Source organism: Xiphophorus couchianus, chromosome 6 (genome assembly GCF_001444195.1).
Source record: "Xiphophorus couchianus chromosome 6, X_couchianus-1.0, whole genome shotgun sequence".
NCBI lineage: Eukaryota > Metazoa > Chordata > Actinopteri > Cyprinodontiformes > Poeciliidae > Xiphophorus > Xiphophorus couchianus.
Window position 1 is genome coordinate 25,642,941 of NC_040233.1, and position 17,902 is coordinate 25,660,842.

General features: G+C 38.3%; 1 protein-coding gene across 1 annotated transcript in view; it reads right to left on the bottom strand.

The window, feature by feature from the left end:
• Positions 1–17,902, bottom strand: part of LOC114145885 (neuropilin-1a-like) — an 87,561-nt gene that overhangs the window by 47,942 nt on the left and 21,717 nt on the right. The window contains exons 3-5 of the mRNA XM_028019538.1: positions 15,857–16,041; positions 5,774–6,001; positions 1,446–1,616 (exon numbers count right to left, since the gene is read on the bottom strand). Coding sequence (XP_027875339.1) covers positions 1,446–1,616; positions 5,774–6,001; positions 15,857–16,041 — 584 coding nt within the window. The remainder of the gene's footprint in view (positions 1–1,445; positions 1,617–5,773; positions 6,002–15,856; positions 16,042–17,902) is intronic.

Sequence of the window (17,902 nt, forward strand, 5' to 3'; positions counted from 1 at the left end):
TAATCTGTAAACGGGCAAGAGCCGTTCGAATAGCGGATGTCACAGATTCCGCCGTATCCTCCTGGGAGGCAATGGAGTCCGACCCAGAGGCCCCGGAGCCCAGCTCCGGCAGGTCCTCACAGAAATGGGTGCCAGAGGCCGCCACAGAAACAGCATCATCGGCATTGACTGACATTTCATCCTGCTCGGAAGGGAGAGCCGGGCCGCGATCATCAGCAGTCTGAAAGGACTGGAGGAGGGCTTTCATTTGGGCCAGCTCAGTAGTGAGATGATCCACTCTCGTGGACAACCTCCCTGCATCGGTCCGTCTGGCTCGCTTTGTCGGTACCGAAGGTGCAGCCACAGTAGACCGTTTGCACATCGCTTTCCCCATCGGCAAATGAGTACGCGGCGCAGCGCCCGCCCAGTCGGTAGGCTGCTCCAGCGCAGCCAACCGATCCAGTCTGACTGACCGGGGCATGACGCAACAGTTGGGGCAAGCGTTATCTGACAGCGCCTCCCGGAGATGTTCCACACCGAGGCAGGAGGGACACAAGTCATGCCCGTCGTCGGGCTGAAGTGGAGCCAGACAGGTCGAGCAGCATAAATTATTCAGCATCATACTGCTGAAAGGCGTGATTAGCCCGCCACCAACAAGAAGTCAACACGAGCAGAAAACGCTAACGGCGACTACGTTGTAGAAAACCCCCCGTAGAGGTTCCAAACTCAGCATGAGCAGAACGCCACTAGCAAATCAATAGTCAACCAAAGATGAACTCAGCACGAGCAGAGACGCCACTGGTGAGTCAGATAAACAACAGCAAAGTAAAATGGACTCAGCACGAGCAGAAAACGCTACTGGTGAGTGTAGATAAACAAACTGTAGAAGAACTCAACGCGAGCAGAAACGCTACTGGTGAGTGTAGATAAACAAACTGAAAACTCAGCGCGAGCAGAAACGCTACTGTGAGTCAAAAGAGCCACAAAAGAGGCAAATCAAAGCGAACAGTAAACTACTGCTGAGAAAAGAACAAAAACTTACCAGTCACCGCGGATCTGGTAAGGTGAAAGCAGCTTGTGCAGCCCCTGGAGGGCGAGACTTACCCGCAGCTCCGACCAAACCCGGTCACGGGGCTACCAGCAACAAGCAGCTAGGAAATTAGTGGTATACACAGAAGCAACCGGCTTCACACGACCACACACCTGTCCTCAACACACCTGCGCGCGAGAAGAAAAAAAGGGATTGATTGCCGGGTGCCACGTGACTATATAGAGTCACGTGGGTCCCCAGCAGGTCACAGGTGACTTTGTTGTCATTAGTACTCGACCTGCGCATGCGCAAGAATGATCATTCAGTGCTTGAAGCACCGCCTCTGGCGGTCAGTAGGGATGAAATAGAACCAACATTATTGTTGTATTTAAGAAACAATCTTTAACAACGTCCGTAAAAAGTGTTAGCGTCTCACCGTCGTCCTGGAGCCCAGCGGGCGGCTCCCTCTCTCGGATGGTGTAGTTGGCCGTGAAGCCCTCTTTGGCGATGGCGCTGTCGGTGGTGATGGTCATGGACAGGATGCCCGTGTGGGAGATGATCCGACCCGGCGACTTGTGGCCGCAGTACCTGCCGATGTGAGGACCCACTGAGGAAGAGGAAGAACGAGACAGTCAGCTTCATCAGCACTTTCCATCTTATTCACACCATCTTACATTTTCATACGGCTGCGAACACGCCATGGTTATTAGCTTCCATTTATAAGAGGAGAAGTTTTGTCATGAATTGTTGGGATTAAATAGAATCAGGTTTCAAAACAGTATATATGTTAGGGACTGTATTTCTAACATTTACTTTGTTGCTTACTAATATCAAAAATAAGATTTCTTTACATATATGAATGATGGCAAGGTAATTGATAAGTCTGTAGATTAAAGTGCAGATAATAAGGTTAGAGTTGTAGAGCATGATGGCTTCAGTCAATATTTAAATGTATCTTTTAAATATTCCTGTTCATATATGGTCGTCCAGAAGGGTCAACAAAACAAACGCTAGCCAGTTTAGCATGAATTCTGTTTTAACAAAACTTTTCCTTGTGGTTTGTTACTGTTGCTTTGTCTGTTTTGTTGGGTTTTTGTTGTTGTACCATGACTGTTGTTGCCTGGAGAATTTTTGTTGTTTTGTTATGGATCTCGTTGTGTTGTGGATTTTTCTGTTGAGTTGTGGATTTTGTTGAGTTGTGACTTTTGTTGAGTTTTATTGATCCATTTTTCCATTTTGGCTTTGTGACATTTTTGCTGTTGCATTGTGGTCTTTTTTTTTTTTTTTTTTTTGCATTTTGTTGACCCTTCTGGGCTACCGTACTAACCTCCCTGTTAAACATTTCCTACTGTTGATGTACGACTTATCTTTCTGATTCAATTATTTCAGCTTTAACTTTGGTCTTTGCTCTATTTTCACACTTTGATTACTTCATAATTTCTTATGTTTCTACAAATTAAATATAGCTTTTAAAACTAATCAGAGAAAAGGCCATTTTAATATTACAAAGTAGCATTAATATTGTTATAAATGACCAACTTTATGTTCCTACTCTGGAACTGTCTCGTTAAATGAACTGCAGCCATTTTTTTTTAGATTTCTCTCCATAATGCAATTCCTTGACAAATGGTGAGCTGGTAATTAAGTGTCATTAATTATCTGAAAGCGTACCGAGTGAAAAATCAATACCGTTTTCATGAAGTAACAAATGCATTCGGTCCTTCTTATGAATACCAAAGCAAATTGGTGAAAGTAATTCTGCTGTGCACCAGGCGGATCATTTTAAACCGAGATAAACACAAAAACTGATGTGAGCATTTGTTATTCAGGGAATTAACCCGTCGGGAAAATAAATATCTAAAAGTGAGGAGAAATTTCTTCTTCTTTCATTAAAAGCACAGAGAGACATGCCGTTTTATATCTAATGACATTTAGAGTCCCCAGCCGGTCACACATTTTAGCTTTTTTCTTATCTCCAACTCGCAAAAATGAAGCTTGTGGTGCTGCCTGGTGGAGATACTGTATCTCCTCTTACATGATACAAAAATATATTCTTTTAATTCAGCTTAGAGGTAAAAAGCTAAAAAATAAAAAAAAGAGACATGAAGCACTTGCACAGGAATGCTGAGCTGCAGTAATCTGATGGATTATGTTTATCAGTTACAGTCTGAAGCAGGTAGTCGGCGATCTGTGACGGATTACGTTTGGAGCCATTTCAGCCTTATCGCAGGACGTGTACTGGAAATGGTTTTTACTCCAAAGCCGTCGGCTGATGAAATCACACCTAAAATAACGAGGAGAAAAAAAACCATCCTGCAGGCAACGTGGAGCCTCACACAAACTGGATAGAGAGAGAAGAAGAAACTAAACCTGAGCGTTTTTAGTAATAGTAATGCAGCGTAAAAACCTGACGTTGAACTACAGTTCAAATAAACTGTATCTGTATAGATAGAAAGCCAAGGACAAAACAGGTGTCAGCCATTGTACAGATCAGAGCGGTAAAACTAGCTGACCAAACGCTGGAATTCCGCTTGGGTTGCTAGGTAACGGGGCTGGGCAAGGCTGAGGTTGCTAGGTAACGGGGTTTGGCTTAGCTGGGGTTACCAGGTGACAATTTGTTACATTTGGATTTGTTGATTTTGTGTGGATTTGCAGATTTGTGAAAAACTGGAGGGACTAACTGATGTAATTTGGAGTTTAAAAGGCCACATGAAGAGCTATGGCGGGCCGGATTTGGCCCCTGCGCCTCGAGTTTGACACATGCTTTAAATCAAGGCTAAAACCCATGTTTTTAGAGTTGCTTTTGATTCATAATAAATGGAACATTAAGCCATATTTAATGTGAATTTGACGAAATGTAATGATGTTTTATGTTTTCATGATGTAAAGCTCTTTGAACTGCCTCAATGCTGAAATGTGCCACAGAAATAAACTTGACTGATCAAATGAAAACCTTGGAAGCTGCAGATGTCTGTAAGTCTGATTAAGTTGACTGAATTTTAATTAAAGGGAGCAAGTTGAAAGGAAATGAGATCAATGCATGTCGGAGTGAACCCTCCTGCAGAGACGCTCCCTTATCTTCCCTGACAAACACGTTTGGCTCAATCAAACCCACAAACGCTCTTGAGCACAGATGCACCTGAACGCGCGCCGACACGGATCGTTTGACAGGAAGAGTCCTGGCAGGTTGGCGCCGCTTTAAAGTGCGTGTCAGTTTCTGTGTACCTGAGCCAGTCCCTCATGTTCCCGAGCCAGTAATCGGGGAGAAAAGGCTCTCTGGGCGCCGCGGACCAGGCGCCCGGCCCAGGTTTGCAGCTCTGGCGATTATCGGCGCGCCGTACGGCTAATTAGGCAACAATGGAGGCAGAGACGAGCCGTCCAAGCTGGAGGAGGGGGAGTGTGAACAGGTTGCGTCTCCGTCATTCATGTGCCGGTTTTCCAGACGCGGTTGGTGAAGGAACAATGAGCGAGCTGCGTGGGAGTCTCTCCTCCGCTGTCAGTACATCCAGATGCCATTTGTGCAAAGAAGAATTGGTTTGGAGTCAAACAGGACAATCATTACCTGCTGGATGATTCTGTTTATTACTCATTTTATCGGCTCCACTGAGTTGGAGCTCCTATTTAGTCCCATTTAATCAAACTTTAGTCCGTTTGCCTTGATCAGGGCTGGCCAAACTTTTTGCCATTAGTGCCAAAAATGTCCAATTGAGAGCAGTTTTTATTTCTTAAGACTTTTGCTGTTTTTATGTCTTCAATTATATACTAAATAGTAAAATAGTCTAAGTTTCGTAGAAAAAGAATCTGTAAATCTGTAAACAGATGCACTGCTGCTGTTTTAATAACATTTTATTGTCCTCGTCTGTTTTTTTAAAAACATTGCTATTTAAAGAAAAATACCTTGTCTTGTATCTAAATAAATAAACGTTTTAAGATTTTATTTGTCTGTAGGAGTTAAATTCATCGGTTAAATTAGTTCACTTGAGATAAGACAAAACTAACTTACAAGTAATTTTTAGCAACATATAAGACATTTTTATGTAAGTAATTCCTTAATATTTATTTTTTTAAAACTTGTCCCACTCGTAGATTATTTCAGTTATAACGTGGAAAAAATGTTTGGTTGGTTATAAGTGAAATAATCTGTCAGTGAACTGGTCGTTTTCCATAAATATTAAGGAAATATTGACTTAGAAACAAGCTCAGATTTCATGCTGAAAAGTTTTGTCTTATTTCAAGTGAATTAAGATATTTGCACTGAAAACTAGACAAAAAAAAAAAAATAGTTGGTAAGATTTTGTTTTTTTGCAGTGTGGACCAAAGGGCCAAACAATGTTATGCAGAGGACTGCAAATAAACTATAAACTCAACATTTCTTGAAAATATTGCTCAAAATTCATGTTCAAAGTAAATTCATAAAAAAATAAATGTTCTCTGTTCAAAATGTAAAAATTTGGAGTTAAATTTATTGGGGAACTAGTTTAATTTTTACACAATCATCATTAAAAATTTGAAATTTTTGCATTAAAATCACATCAGAGGTAAACTAGTCTTTTCATGTTTCTTGCTCAACATTTGAACATGAAACATGAAAAGTGAATTTTCAGTGTTTTTCAAAAATCTCATTTTTGAAAAGTGAATTAGTTCAATAATCTTGCAGTTCAAAATTAATAATCTCAAAGCTATTCAAAGAGAATCTAGTCCAATTAATGTATGGTTGTAGTTTAAACTCTTTCGTTAACGGAGCGTCTGGTTCTGGTTCCTCACCGGCGGGGAAGCCGTCCCAAACCTCCAGCCAGTCGTAGCGGCAGACGGCGCCGGCCGGAGGCGTGGTGTCGGGCTCCATGTTGAAGCTGTAGAACTCCACCGTGATCTCCGCCATCTTGGGGGCGAATATCATGAAGGTGCACTCCAGGTTGTTGGGGTATTTCTCGGGAAAACCCGGCGTCTCGATGACGCCGCTGGGAGCCGTGAAGTTCCGGGAGCATTCTGGACCTGAAGGCGACACAGATGAGGAGTCAGAACTTATCCGAAGCTGAAACGTTCAGAAATAAAACCAGTTCAGTGAATTCACGTTTCCTATTCACAATTTGAAAATTTTCATTAAAACTGCAGTATATAACTTTTACAAAATATATACATATATTTTTACATATCTGTTGAATAAAATATGAAAAGTTAATCTGGGGGACTAGATGGAAACCAACTAGAAACAACCAATCAGAGCCAGGAGGCGGGTCTAAGCACTGTCAAGCTCATCCTTCTTCCCTTCCACCCCTTTGCTCTGTGCTAAGCTACAGCTAGCATAGTTTGATTTGAATGCTAAGGCTAGTTAGCATAACCATCGATGACAGCAGATAAACTGTATTCCTGTAACTGTGAATTGTTTCTTCTCCATTAACATTTAGCAACGTGTACATGAGATTGATTGACAGCGCTAAGACCCTTCTCCTAGCTCTGATTGGTTGTTGGGGACAGCAATAGTAGCTCTGGGAGATCGATTTTTTGACAGATTAACAAATTATCTTTTTTAATCGATTATCTGTTTACAAATGTTAAATAATGCAGCTTTAAATTCACATGGAAAGTGAACTAGTTCATTTTTTCCCCCTGTTAAACATTTAAAGAAAGTGAAAAAGTTCGTCTCAGATCCTCCTCTATACTACACAGTACATCCCAGGTGCACAAAAAAGCGTAATCATAGATCATTCCTCCCAGCAGCTGCTAAAATTCTTAAATAAAATATAATATAATAATCACTGCTCTCAACAAATTGCTTGTGTTTTCAGGTTTTACTCATTTGAAATAACATTTCTGCTGTTTGCACAGTTTTGTTTTCACTTCTTGCATTAAGAAATGCATATTTTGCACATTTTTTTTGGACTGCAGTTCAATATTTTTGACAACTTCACACATTTTATGTAGAAATGTTGCCCTTGCTGTACAGTATGATATTCTAAATTTAATTTTGATGTGAAAGTATGTGCCTCGATTGTAACATCTGAATGAGGAGTTGTTTCTTTGTCTTTCCCATTTTCAAGATGTTTAACAGAAATGAAAATGGTAATATCGTAACTAGACTCTGATTTTAATGTGAATTACTTAAAAAACTGCTGTATTTCAGATTTTTCCCCCAAACCTAAATATATAAACACATGTATCAGAGGCTGCTTTTGTATATATATAATTTTTTTATTTCCTGTGAAACATTTTGTTGCTGCAATAAAACAGATTTTCTTAGATTTAATTAGACATTAGCCCGTGCCCAGTTTGGCTCGTATTTACTGGCGGTTTCAGGCAGTTTGAAAGTGTCAACATGAAGCAACGAGACAAAAACTCAGACAAGCACACAGACACAGAAATCCATGTAATTATTTACTCAGAAAATCTGTTTCACATGTTATTTTTCTAACACGACAAACAATTAGATAATAATCTTATCATCGGCTTTCTGTCAGAACTCCAGTATTCTGGGTTTCTTTTTGGTTTGATTATATTATTCTGCAAAAATACAGAATTTTGTAACCAGAATTTAATTATTACTAAGCAATTATTAAACAGAATGGAATATACTTTATTGATCATAAAGAGGAAATTACTTATTTTCTGACAAGCATCCAAAGTGTTAAATATTGGTAAATACAAATATAACCATGAGCAATATAAAACTTATTTTAAAAATATGTACATAAATGTGGTATTTTAAGTCATTTAAATATGACTAATAATAAAATAAATAAATAAATACATAAATAGACAAATTAATAAGAATGCACATTGAAATTTTATTAATCTATAAATAAATCAATAAATGCTTTATTTGGTAAGAGAAATATAAGAAATAAGGCAGAAAAACATTCAAAACTGTTTTGTTATCTACCGAGAGAAATTCTTGGTTAATTATCTGTAAATATCAGCCACATGTAAATCTTGTAAATTTTTAACCACAGTGACGTTTTCAGTGAATAGTGTTCATTTCTCTCCATGGAAAAGCTCAATATATTATGTTTATTCTTTATTTAAAAGCATTAAAGACTCAGATTTTGCTGATTTCTATCTGTTTCTGTTTTAAAACACAAGTTTTTGCTTGAAAGTCGAGGTTTTATTCCTCCAAACCAACATCTTCCTTCCTGTTGGTCAGATCTGGACATTTAACAGTTTTCCCAACAGATCTGTGGCTCGTCCAAATGACTTTCAGTAAATCTGCAGTCGGGCAGCTGTGTTTTATCACTGCGTGTCCATTCACGCTTTTATTCAACTCTCTGAAGAAAAGCAAAATGGTTCAGAGACGTTTCATGGTTGTTTTTAGCTTGGCTGGCCACTAAAATAGCTCCTGTTTGTTCTGAGATACACAAAGAGTCACGAAGACATTTAAAATTCATTAAAGCTACAAATTCTGCAAATTTAAGTCATTAGATGACAGAAAAGACAAACAGAAACATGTAAGACATGGAGGATAATCAAAACAAGAAAGGTTCTGCTTTTGATTTTCACCCAGAGAAAAGAGACAACTTATCTGCCCTCAGATGTCTGGAAAAATATCTTTAGCTTGATCTTTTAAAATCTTCAAAAACTCTGAACGTTTAAAGGAATCAACTCAGAATCAAAGTAAAGAAACCCAAAAGGTGCAGAACAGAGACTCTTTGTGCTGATAAAAGTTAAAAAACAGGTAAAAATAAATCAGCTCCTGCAGAGAAACAGTTTTTTATCTGCTAAATTCTCCACCAAACAGTTTGAAAAAATACATTTATCTTATATTTAGAAAAACTCTTAAATCAGAAAGTCAACGTGAAGAGTCAGGTCAGGTCATATTGCAGAAATGCTGCATGATTATATGATTCAATAGATCCTAGACTAGGGGTGTTCAAAGTGCGGCCTGTGGGCCATTTGTGGCCCTTGGACTGATTTTGTGAGGCCCCCCACTGTCATTCACAAATGATACGAATTTGGCCCATAGATGCAGATGGAGACTTTTGATTTGTAATCATGGTAAAAATTGTTACCAACATAATTTTCTTATGCAGGAAAATGAAAGTACAACGCAAATTATCCATCCTTTAACAAAAGAAAAAAATACGTTTATCCAGAGACTTTTACTAAAAAGCCAACTTTTCTGCCCAAATCTTTAAACTTGGATAAATATAGCAAACGTTTCGAAAGAAAGTGACCCAAATCCTGTTCATATTACTCAAAATAAATTTATTCAATCGAACCTAAAAAAAACAACTGTGAAAACTAGATGTATTTCTTTTAATACAGAAAACCCAAGTAGTTTGAAAAGCAATAAATTTCAGCCAAAAACTCAGAAATTTTGTGATTCTTTTGACGGAAATTTACAACTTACTACTAATTAATTTTGCAGGTTTGCTGTATTTAAAAATGTTCAGTTTTCAGTTTCTTTGGACTCAATTGAATAAATTTGTTTTCAGTAACAAGAACCAGATTTGGGTCACTTTGTTTCAAAGCGTTTGCTATATTTATGTTTAAGAACAAATAAAACCGATCTGGGTGAAGCAAAGCTAAAACTAAAAAGACGAATAATTTGTGTGGTACTTTACGTTTTCCTGTGTAGGAAAATTATGTTGGAAACAATGTTTTAAGTCTCCATCTGCGTCTACGGGCCAAATTTATATAATGTTTTAATTGCAGTGGTGCCACACAAAATCAGTCCAAGGGCCACAAATGGCACCCGGGCCACACTTTGAACACCCCTGGTGTAGTTGTTATAAACTGCTACCAATCCTGTGTTTACACAAATTAGCTGTTTTGATCATAAACTCACTTCATGAAATAACGGATGAACATGTAAACAGAGGCAGCAGACATTTTTCCTTTTTTTTGATTGTTTTTTTTTTTCTAGAAGCCTGCGTCGCCTCTCATCCGTCATCGGCGCCCGCGGCCCGCACCTAGACGTGAGCGATGTCACGAGACAGAGAGCGATGTTGGGGAAACGGCGTCGACACGAGGCGCGTTCGAGGGCGAAGCATCGCTCCGAGGCAGAGGCTGCGCGTGTGAAAGTTACCGTGTTGGAGGAGGAAGAGGAGCGTTTCTCATGATGCCGGGTCCAGATGGGACATGAAGCGAGACGCACACACACACACCGCTGAGGACCCCTTGCTGTTGACACAGGTGGCGTCATTAATGGGTGACATGATAAATGATGAGGAGGGACGGGAGGTGAAGCATGTTTCGATTCGGAGAGAGTCTGAGAAACACGCAGCTGGGGCCGAGAAAGGAGGGAAAATCAGCGCAGATTTGCCAAACCAAATTTTTTAAAAGATCAATTTTACACAAAAGCTAAATAAATATTATATAAGAATTTAAAGCTGCAGTATGTAGCTTTTATAAAACTCATGTAATTGTCCAGCAACATATCGGTTCTTGTTTTAAGTAAATAATTCCTTAATATTGGTTAAAAAGTACTAGGTCCACTTATTATTTCGCAATCAACTGGCACTGCACCGTTACCTAGCAACGCCAGCCAAGTGCAGGCCGTTACCTAGCAACCAAGTTTTAGTTCCGCTGGCAGAGCAACACAGGAAAATGTCTTGTCATAACTGAAATAATCTGCCAGTGCAACTAGTACTTTTCAATCAGTATTAATTAATTATTGACTTAAAACAAGCTCCTGTATCTTGCTGAAAAGTTACTTTTAAGTTAGAATACTTGAATTGAGACAAAACTAAGATATTTTCACTAGAAACTAGACCAAACGTACTTGGTAAAATTTTGTTTCTATGATGTAGACCGCATTAAAGCCGCATCATGAACTTTTATTAAACTTACAGGTAAATTTTCACAAGATATAGGAGCCTGTTTAAAGTCAATAATTACTTCATATTAACAAAAAAGTTCTAGCTCCACTGGCAGATTATTTAACTTAAAACTAGACATTTTCCCCACATGATAAGTGAAATAATCTAGCTAGTAATTTTTCATCAATAATAAGGAATTATTTGCTTAAAACAGGGTCTTATGTTGCTGATAAACTACTTGTAAGTTAGTTCTGTCATGTTCCAAGTGTAATAAGATATTTACATTATAAACTAGACCAAACATACTAGGTAAGATTATGTGTTTTTACAGTGTAGACCACATTAAAGCTGCAGTTTGTAAGTTTTACAAAACTTACAAGTAACTTTTAAGCAAAATGCAGAAGCTTATATTATATTAATAAATTATCAGATCATATATTTTGACTTTATCACCAGATAATAAAAATTTTCATCACCATCCCTTATTTTGATTATAAGAAAATATGTAATATTTTAAACTAATCACATCAAATTGTATTTATTCCCACGGTTCTTATGGTTCTTGCAGCTGCATATTCCTTGAAAATGGTCTCAAAGCAACAATATTATTGTTTATCACAATTTACCACGCAACAAATTTTGTTATTGTGACAGGCCTAGACGACGCCATTCAATCAGCAATGGCTTTAAAATGATCTCACAAAAAACAGAGACATGTGTTTTTGGTTAAAAACCAACATCTAATGTAGAGTTGGGACCAGTATAGTCCCAGTATGATGGGGAGAAATGTCCCACTTGGCTTTATAAATGAAATCTTCGCTGTGGTCAGAAGAAAGGGTGGAGCGACGCAACCCAACGCTGCTGCAAAACGCTCATTACCGCCGCCATCTTTAAGCGCAGCGGAGCGTGTCGTCTGGACGAGCGTCGCAGCGCTTCAGGCTGTGTTTAGGGGTTTCATGTCGTAATAACAGGCAGGGAAGTGAGGGCTGAAGCCACAAACTGATGCACAGAAATGCAGAAAGGAAGGTGGGGAAAGATTGCAACACGACTCACTTCTGGTTCTGGTTCTTAGAAATCGGCTGTAAATCAGGAAGAAACGGTTTTCTGCATCCACAACTATCGAAGCAACTTCCTCATGCTGCGGTTTGCTTTTTCCGATGGGGAAGCAACACCACCCTCCCTCTCTAACTCTAAAAAAACAGCTCAGCATGACCACAATGACTTCATTGTGAACATTTATTAAACAAATGTTGACTTTTTTGCATTGAGTATTTTCATCCTCAATGCAAAAAAGCAACAAATAAATGAGTAAATTAGTCCAGACAGAGTTTACTGTAACATCACCTTAATAAAAAAAAGACCAGGGTTCCTAATTTAAATATTTTGGATCCAACATTAATTACCCTGAAATAATACTAATTTGCTATGAAACTAATTAGATGCTTTGGATCCATTTACACAAGGAATACTTAATTTAATTCCCAGTATAATGAATTGAATTTGAACGATAATATGTTGGATTGAATTAAAATATTTTGCACTGCACTTGACAGTTTAAAGGTTAAAATCTGAATAAAAGGGGTGAAACTGATATATATATTTCACATTTGACTTTTTTAATTAGATTTCAGTCAGTATCTGATTTTATTTGACTAACTAGCTTTAAAAAAGAACTACCTTTTGAATTCAAATTGAAAATTTGGATTTTGAAACGGTTAAATTGACTAAAACTATAACCTGTTATTGGTTTGGTTGTATATTAGAGCTATATAAATATGTTTACATTTTTTTTAAACATCCAAAACCAAACAAATTTCAGACAGAAACAAATCAAATTACCAAAATGAACCAGGAACTCGGCCAAAATGTGGCTCCATATGTAGGTTAAACAGGCATAAATTAACTAAATTAATGTTTTTTCAGTAATCTTTTGATGGGTCCTAGTGGCACCACTGGGTTTACTGTTCAGAATAATATCCCAGATCAAAAGACAAATCACAACGAGAGTCACAATGCCACAGAGAGAGAAAGCTGGCGACTGAATTTAAAGCCTATTTGTAAGCAGAGCAGCGGCTCCATTTAGCAGCCGGTTACAGTTTGCTGCTCCGACTGTAATGGATTTTAAATGTGGCGAGAAGAAAAGGCAGCAGCATGGCAGGGGGATTACCTGAGTGAGAACAAGTGCTGTTTTTAACTTGTTAGGAGGTGGAGGACCCATACTGAGGCCAACACACACACACACACACACGCCGACGGAAACACACACTTGTGTCCCAGTTTCGTTTCTCTATGCCACAGCATCCGTCTCATCTGCAGGTCACCCCTGTTGCCTCCAAGGACAAACAGCCCATTAGCTAAATGAGCCTGAGGTCCCACACACCTGTCTGTTACTCAGACACAAAGGGACAAAGAAAGGCCGACAAATGCAAACAGAAACAAAAAACACCAGGCGGAAAACAGAGCTGGACACTCAGTGTTCAGGAGATGTTAGCATAGATAAATCCTACAGCTTGTTGCTGCTCTAAAAGATTTTTATGACATTATAAGTGTAAGGTTTCTCAAAATTGTAAAAGTGTAAAGTTTATTCTTCAAATACGTTTCGTCTTTTATGCAAGTTGTTTTCTCCTCACTTTTATTGCTACATAAGTTACGTTATGCTGCGGTTTTCAGTTGGTGGTTACCATAGCAACCAGTATGTATCAGGATCACACTGCAAAAACACAAAATCCTACTAAGTATTTGGTAGGATTTTCAGCAGAGCTCCAGCACGTTTGGTCAGCTGGTTTTACTGCTGCGCTGTACAATGGCTGCTGGAAGAGACAAGTGTTTCGTTTTTGAATTACCATCCAGAAACAACTTCCTGCATTCTTGTTCATTGTGAAGGAGGCACTATTAACGCTTTTCAAAGATGTACAGTTGTGTAATTGTGCATCTGTTTGCAGAAATGTTCGCGTGTGAGTGTAAACGTTGAGTTGGGTTTGTGGCCAGCAGCAGATTATTTAAGTTTAACGTGACAGATGGCCTAAAACAGCTCATTCTGAACTGAACAGACTAAAATCTCATTATCTGAGAATGATTTTGTGTAAAAAAAAAGTAATGACCTGTTCAGGGAAGCCTAATAGGTCACCTTTATAAGTTATCAATATATCTCTAATTCAGGCATCAAATATCTAAATTTGTCTCTAAACAGTCGTTGATCAAAGCTAATACTAATAAGCTCTGCGTATAAACGCTTCCTTACAAATCTGCATTTACAGAACTGTAACCCAGACTTTCTAATGTCATCCTGACCTCCATCAGTCCGAACGGTGCTGTGCAGAAATTTGTTTTCAGTTCACAGAGCAGTAAAGCCGCGACTCCCAAAATACCCACATAGGGACAGACGAGGACCTGCCTATCTGTTTATCACAGCAATCTGTAACCTGCGTTCGCAGGGGATTGTTATTTCTGGGAGACACATGAACGCTTGTTGCTCTCTGGGGAGCTAACATTAGAAAAATGAGGAGGACTCTCATGCAAGCTCCGTTTTCATCTGATTTATGTCCAGCCTCCCCCTTAGAGTGAAAAAATGAAGTGGCCACAGGAGATTCTCTGTTATTGGAGGCTCAAATAAAGCCAGGAGGGAAGAGAAAACACAAATGTAGGACAGAGAGATCGGGGTTCCTCCCAGCGCTGGAAGTGTTTATGTAGGTCTGTCCTGATACGTCCTGCTCCACCGGGACGCTGACTGTTTAGCTGGCAGTCCAGAGGTCAGTGTACCAGAGGCTCCACTCTGACCAAGGACGTCAAACAGAAGGATATTTATAAACCACGCTTTCCCACATTGGTAAAAACAGAACCAGAAGTTCCCCTTTTCAAATGGTCACTGGTATCGGCTTTGCTGCTTTAGAGGTCATTGATGTGTAATTGTCTTCAAAAAGTCTCCTTTAGTTTGATAAAATAGAGTTAATAATCAGTTTAAACCAACAGTTTTCTGTCCAGCAGATGGAAACACACCAATAAATTTATTCATGTCGAAATTCGCCTGACAATTGGATGGAAACTGAGGAGTAAAGATGAGCCATTCAAACCAAAAAACACTGTAATAATGTTTAATACCAGTTAAAGCACGGTGGTCTTCGATACCACTGGTACTGGTGGATTAAATCTTCAACTTCCTGTTGAAGACTTCCTGTTGACAGCTGGGCGAAACGTGAACACTGGTTGACGTTTCAGGAGTTCACTGATCACAAACATGGATCAAAATATTGGAAAAAGCAGCCACTTTCCAAAGTCTAGACCTCAACATTGGAGAAAATGTGATTATTTTGTTGAAAAACTGGATCTGTACCAGGAAACCATCAAGATTTATGCCAGAAGCTTGGAAATGACAAACAAAACATCTGTGATTGAGGTACAGTTCGCCAAGTGACACTTAACCCAATATTGTGGGTCTGTGTGTATATTTGAGTCTGTTTGTATAAGTTTAGGATAAACTATAGTGAATAAATTACATAGAGAGGGAAAGGGTCTTGTTTTAGTTGGGGGATTTAATCTAGATGTGAACAAAATCAATATTTTGAGTTGCTTTTATCCATCATGAGAATGTTTTCATTACAATCACGGCTTGGATGGCACGCTATAATCTGAGCTGTCATTGACATAAAGCTGTGAATAGCAAATAATGTAGTCTGAATAAAGGCTTGGGCGAACAATAAAGCAAAGGGAACCAATGTTTTACAGATGAAGCTATTATCTGATGTCAGTAAAATTACATCTGAGACCTAATATTGAAAAATTAGGTCTCAGACTGAAAGGTAAGGTCTCAAAGATATTCTGAAAGATATTCACAGAAATCACTAAAATCAAAACTATGAGACACAAATAGGAGTATTTCTGCTCCATCTGGCCTTCTTTCTGCTGTATTTCCTAATTTATCTAAATATAAGTGTTAGAAATTACATCTAAAACTCTTCAAAGTCACAAAAAAGCAAATGTTTAGAGTTAATCATCTTCCGCTGCCTTTAGGAGAGATTGCTACCAAACAGTCAACCATTTTAAGGTTATTTATCTACATAGTAGGAATCCAAAGGTGACATAATAAAAACTAAGCTACCTGTCTTGAAGACCTCGTATCGAACTGAGAATCCCGCTCCGTGGGTTTCATAGTCAGAGACGAACTTGATGAGGAGCCGGTCGCCGCTGGAGATGATCGGCGACGGCGCGATTTTCCCGCAAAACTTCCCCACCATGGACGAAGCCTCGTCTACGCCGCCGTTGTAGACTTCCAGATAGTCATACCTTAAAAGATATTTCAATTAAAATATAGACATGATACAAAACATTTCACACCTCCAGAAAAACACAGACATGGATCAATACTGATCAGGTTTTTAAAATATGTTGAAGACACAAACAATCTTAAACACTTTTTGTGTATATTTAAACATAAAGACTTTAATGTAGAGCTGGACGAAATGGCTGAAAAATATATTATAATAAAAGGATTACATATGAGTCGATATCGACAGTTATTCATTCGTGTTTTTTTTGTTTTAAATAACTGAAATAATTCTTGTTTTATCCACAGTTTTCACTTCACGCCGTTTATTTTTTTAAATATATTTTTTTATTTTTAAGCAGCTTTGAGGCACGGTGGAAAAACATAAAACTGCTGCACCGGAACTTTCTCAACAAGTCGTTGCTCGGTAACCAGAACTTATTGAGCAGGCTGTTGCTAGGTAACCAAAGACAGAGGGAGTGAGTCAATGCCACCAGCTTAGCTTAAAAGCCGTGAGAGGTTGAGCGGCTAGTGTCTGTCACGATACATACTGGTATTTATTTATTGTGCAGTTCTGCATCAATGATAAAAAAGAAAACCATTTCTGTTGATAATTCCCTTGTAAAATAAAAACTTAAAACTATCATTAAGCAAAGTAGTTTCTTTTATGTACACACCCGTTCACAGATAAAAGAAAAACAACTGGCTGTGTGTGTGTGTGTGTGTGTGTGTGTGTGTGTGTGGATGTCTCTGCTCCACACACACCGATAAGAAAATATCAGCTCTTGCTCAAGTGAGTAAATGAAAAGCATATTAGAAAGATAACAGTATAAAAAGAGTTGGAGGGGATGACAGAGAGAACATGAGTTCCTCTTTCTCAAAGCGAGGAAGGAAGAACAAGGCAGCGATATCAGCAATGTGAAGAAAATTACTCCCACCGTGAAGTTTTATCTGTCTTCGCTGTCTGTGAGTGAACCTACTGCCACCTTTACCAACAATGATGTTTCTTTTTCAGCATGTATCTCATGTTTAAAGGAAATTCTCCGCAACATCTGGTCATAAACTAATATTACTGCCTTGTTTGTTGTTGTTTGTTCACATTTTTCAGCCAAAATGTGTTTTTACTAGATTTAAATCACCTAAAATACGATTTTAAAACCTCAAAAAAATTTCAAAATATATATCCCAAAAGTAAATAATAGAAAAATGCAGTGATTGTATGTTTGGTAGCCATAGGCTACGAATGATGTTTCTGAAAATAAAAACTTAAAAGTATTGTCAAGTTTCTTGATCTTTGATACATTTCTGATGAAAATGAATTAAAGCAGTATCAGTTTTCAGCTCAAATGGAAAACTTTCACTAAAGGCTAATCACTATCATGCTAAAAGCTAACACCAGTCAAGCTAACTGTTAGTTCTTATTAAACAAGTAATCTGTGTAACCAGGTAACCACTACTCAAAGTAAAGGTAACTGCCAATTAGAGTCAAACTAAGTAGCAATAAGAGTGAGGCTAACAGCTAATCAGAGCTAAAGAAAAAAAATAGTTACTGAATGTCAAGCTAACAGCTGATCAAAATTAAAAAGACAGCTAATCACAATAAAGCTAAAAACTAATTCAACAATTAATGTCACACTCAGTTTTTCAGCATAAAGTTAGCAGTTATTCATTCTCAAGCTAAGTCCATCTTACTTAAGCTAAAAGCTAAACAAGTCTACATAGCAATTAATCATAATCAGTCTAGCTTTTAATTAAGCAAATCTCTAGGTAGAAAACATGTCAACAGCTACCTAGTCAAGCTAACAGCTAATCAGTATCGAGGTAACAGTTTATCATTAAGCTAACCACTGCTTGGAGTGATGATAGCAGCCAATCATAGTT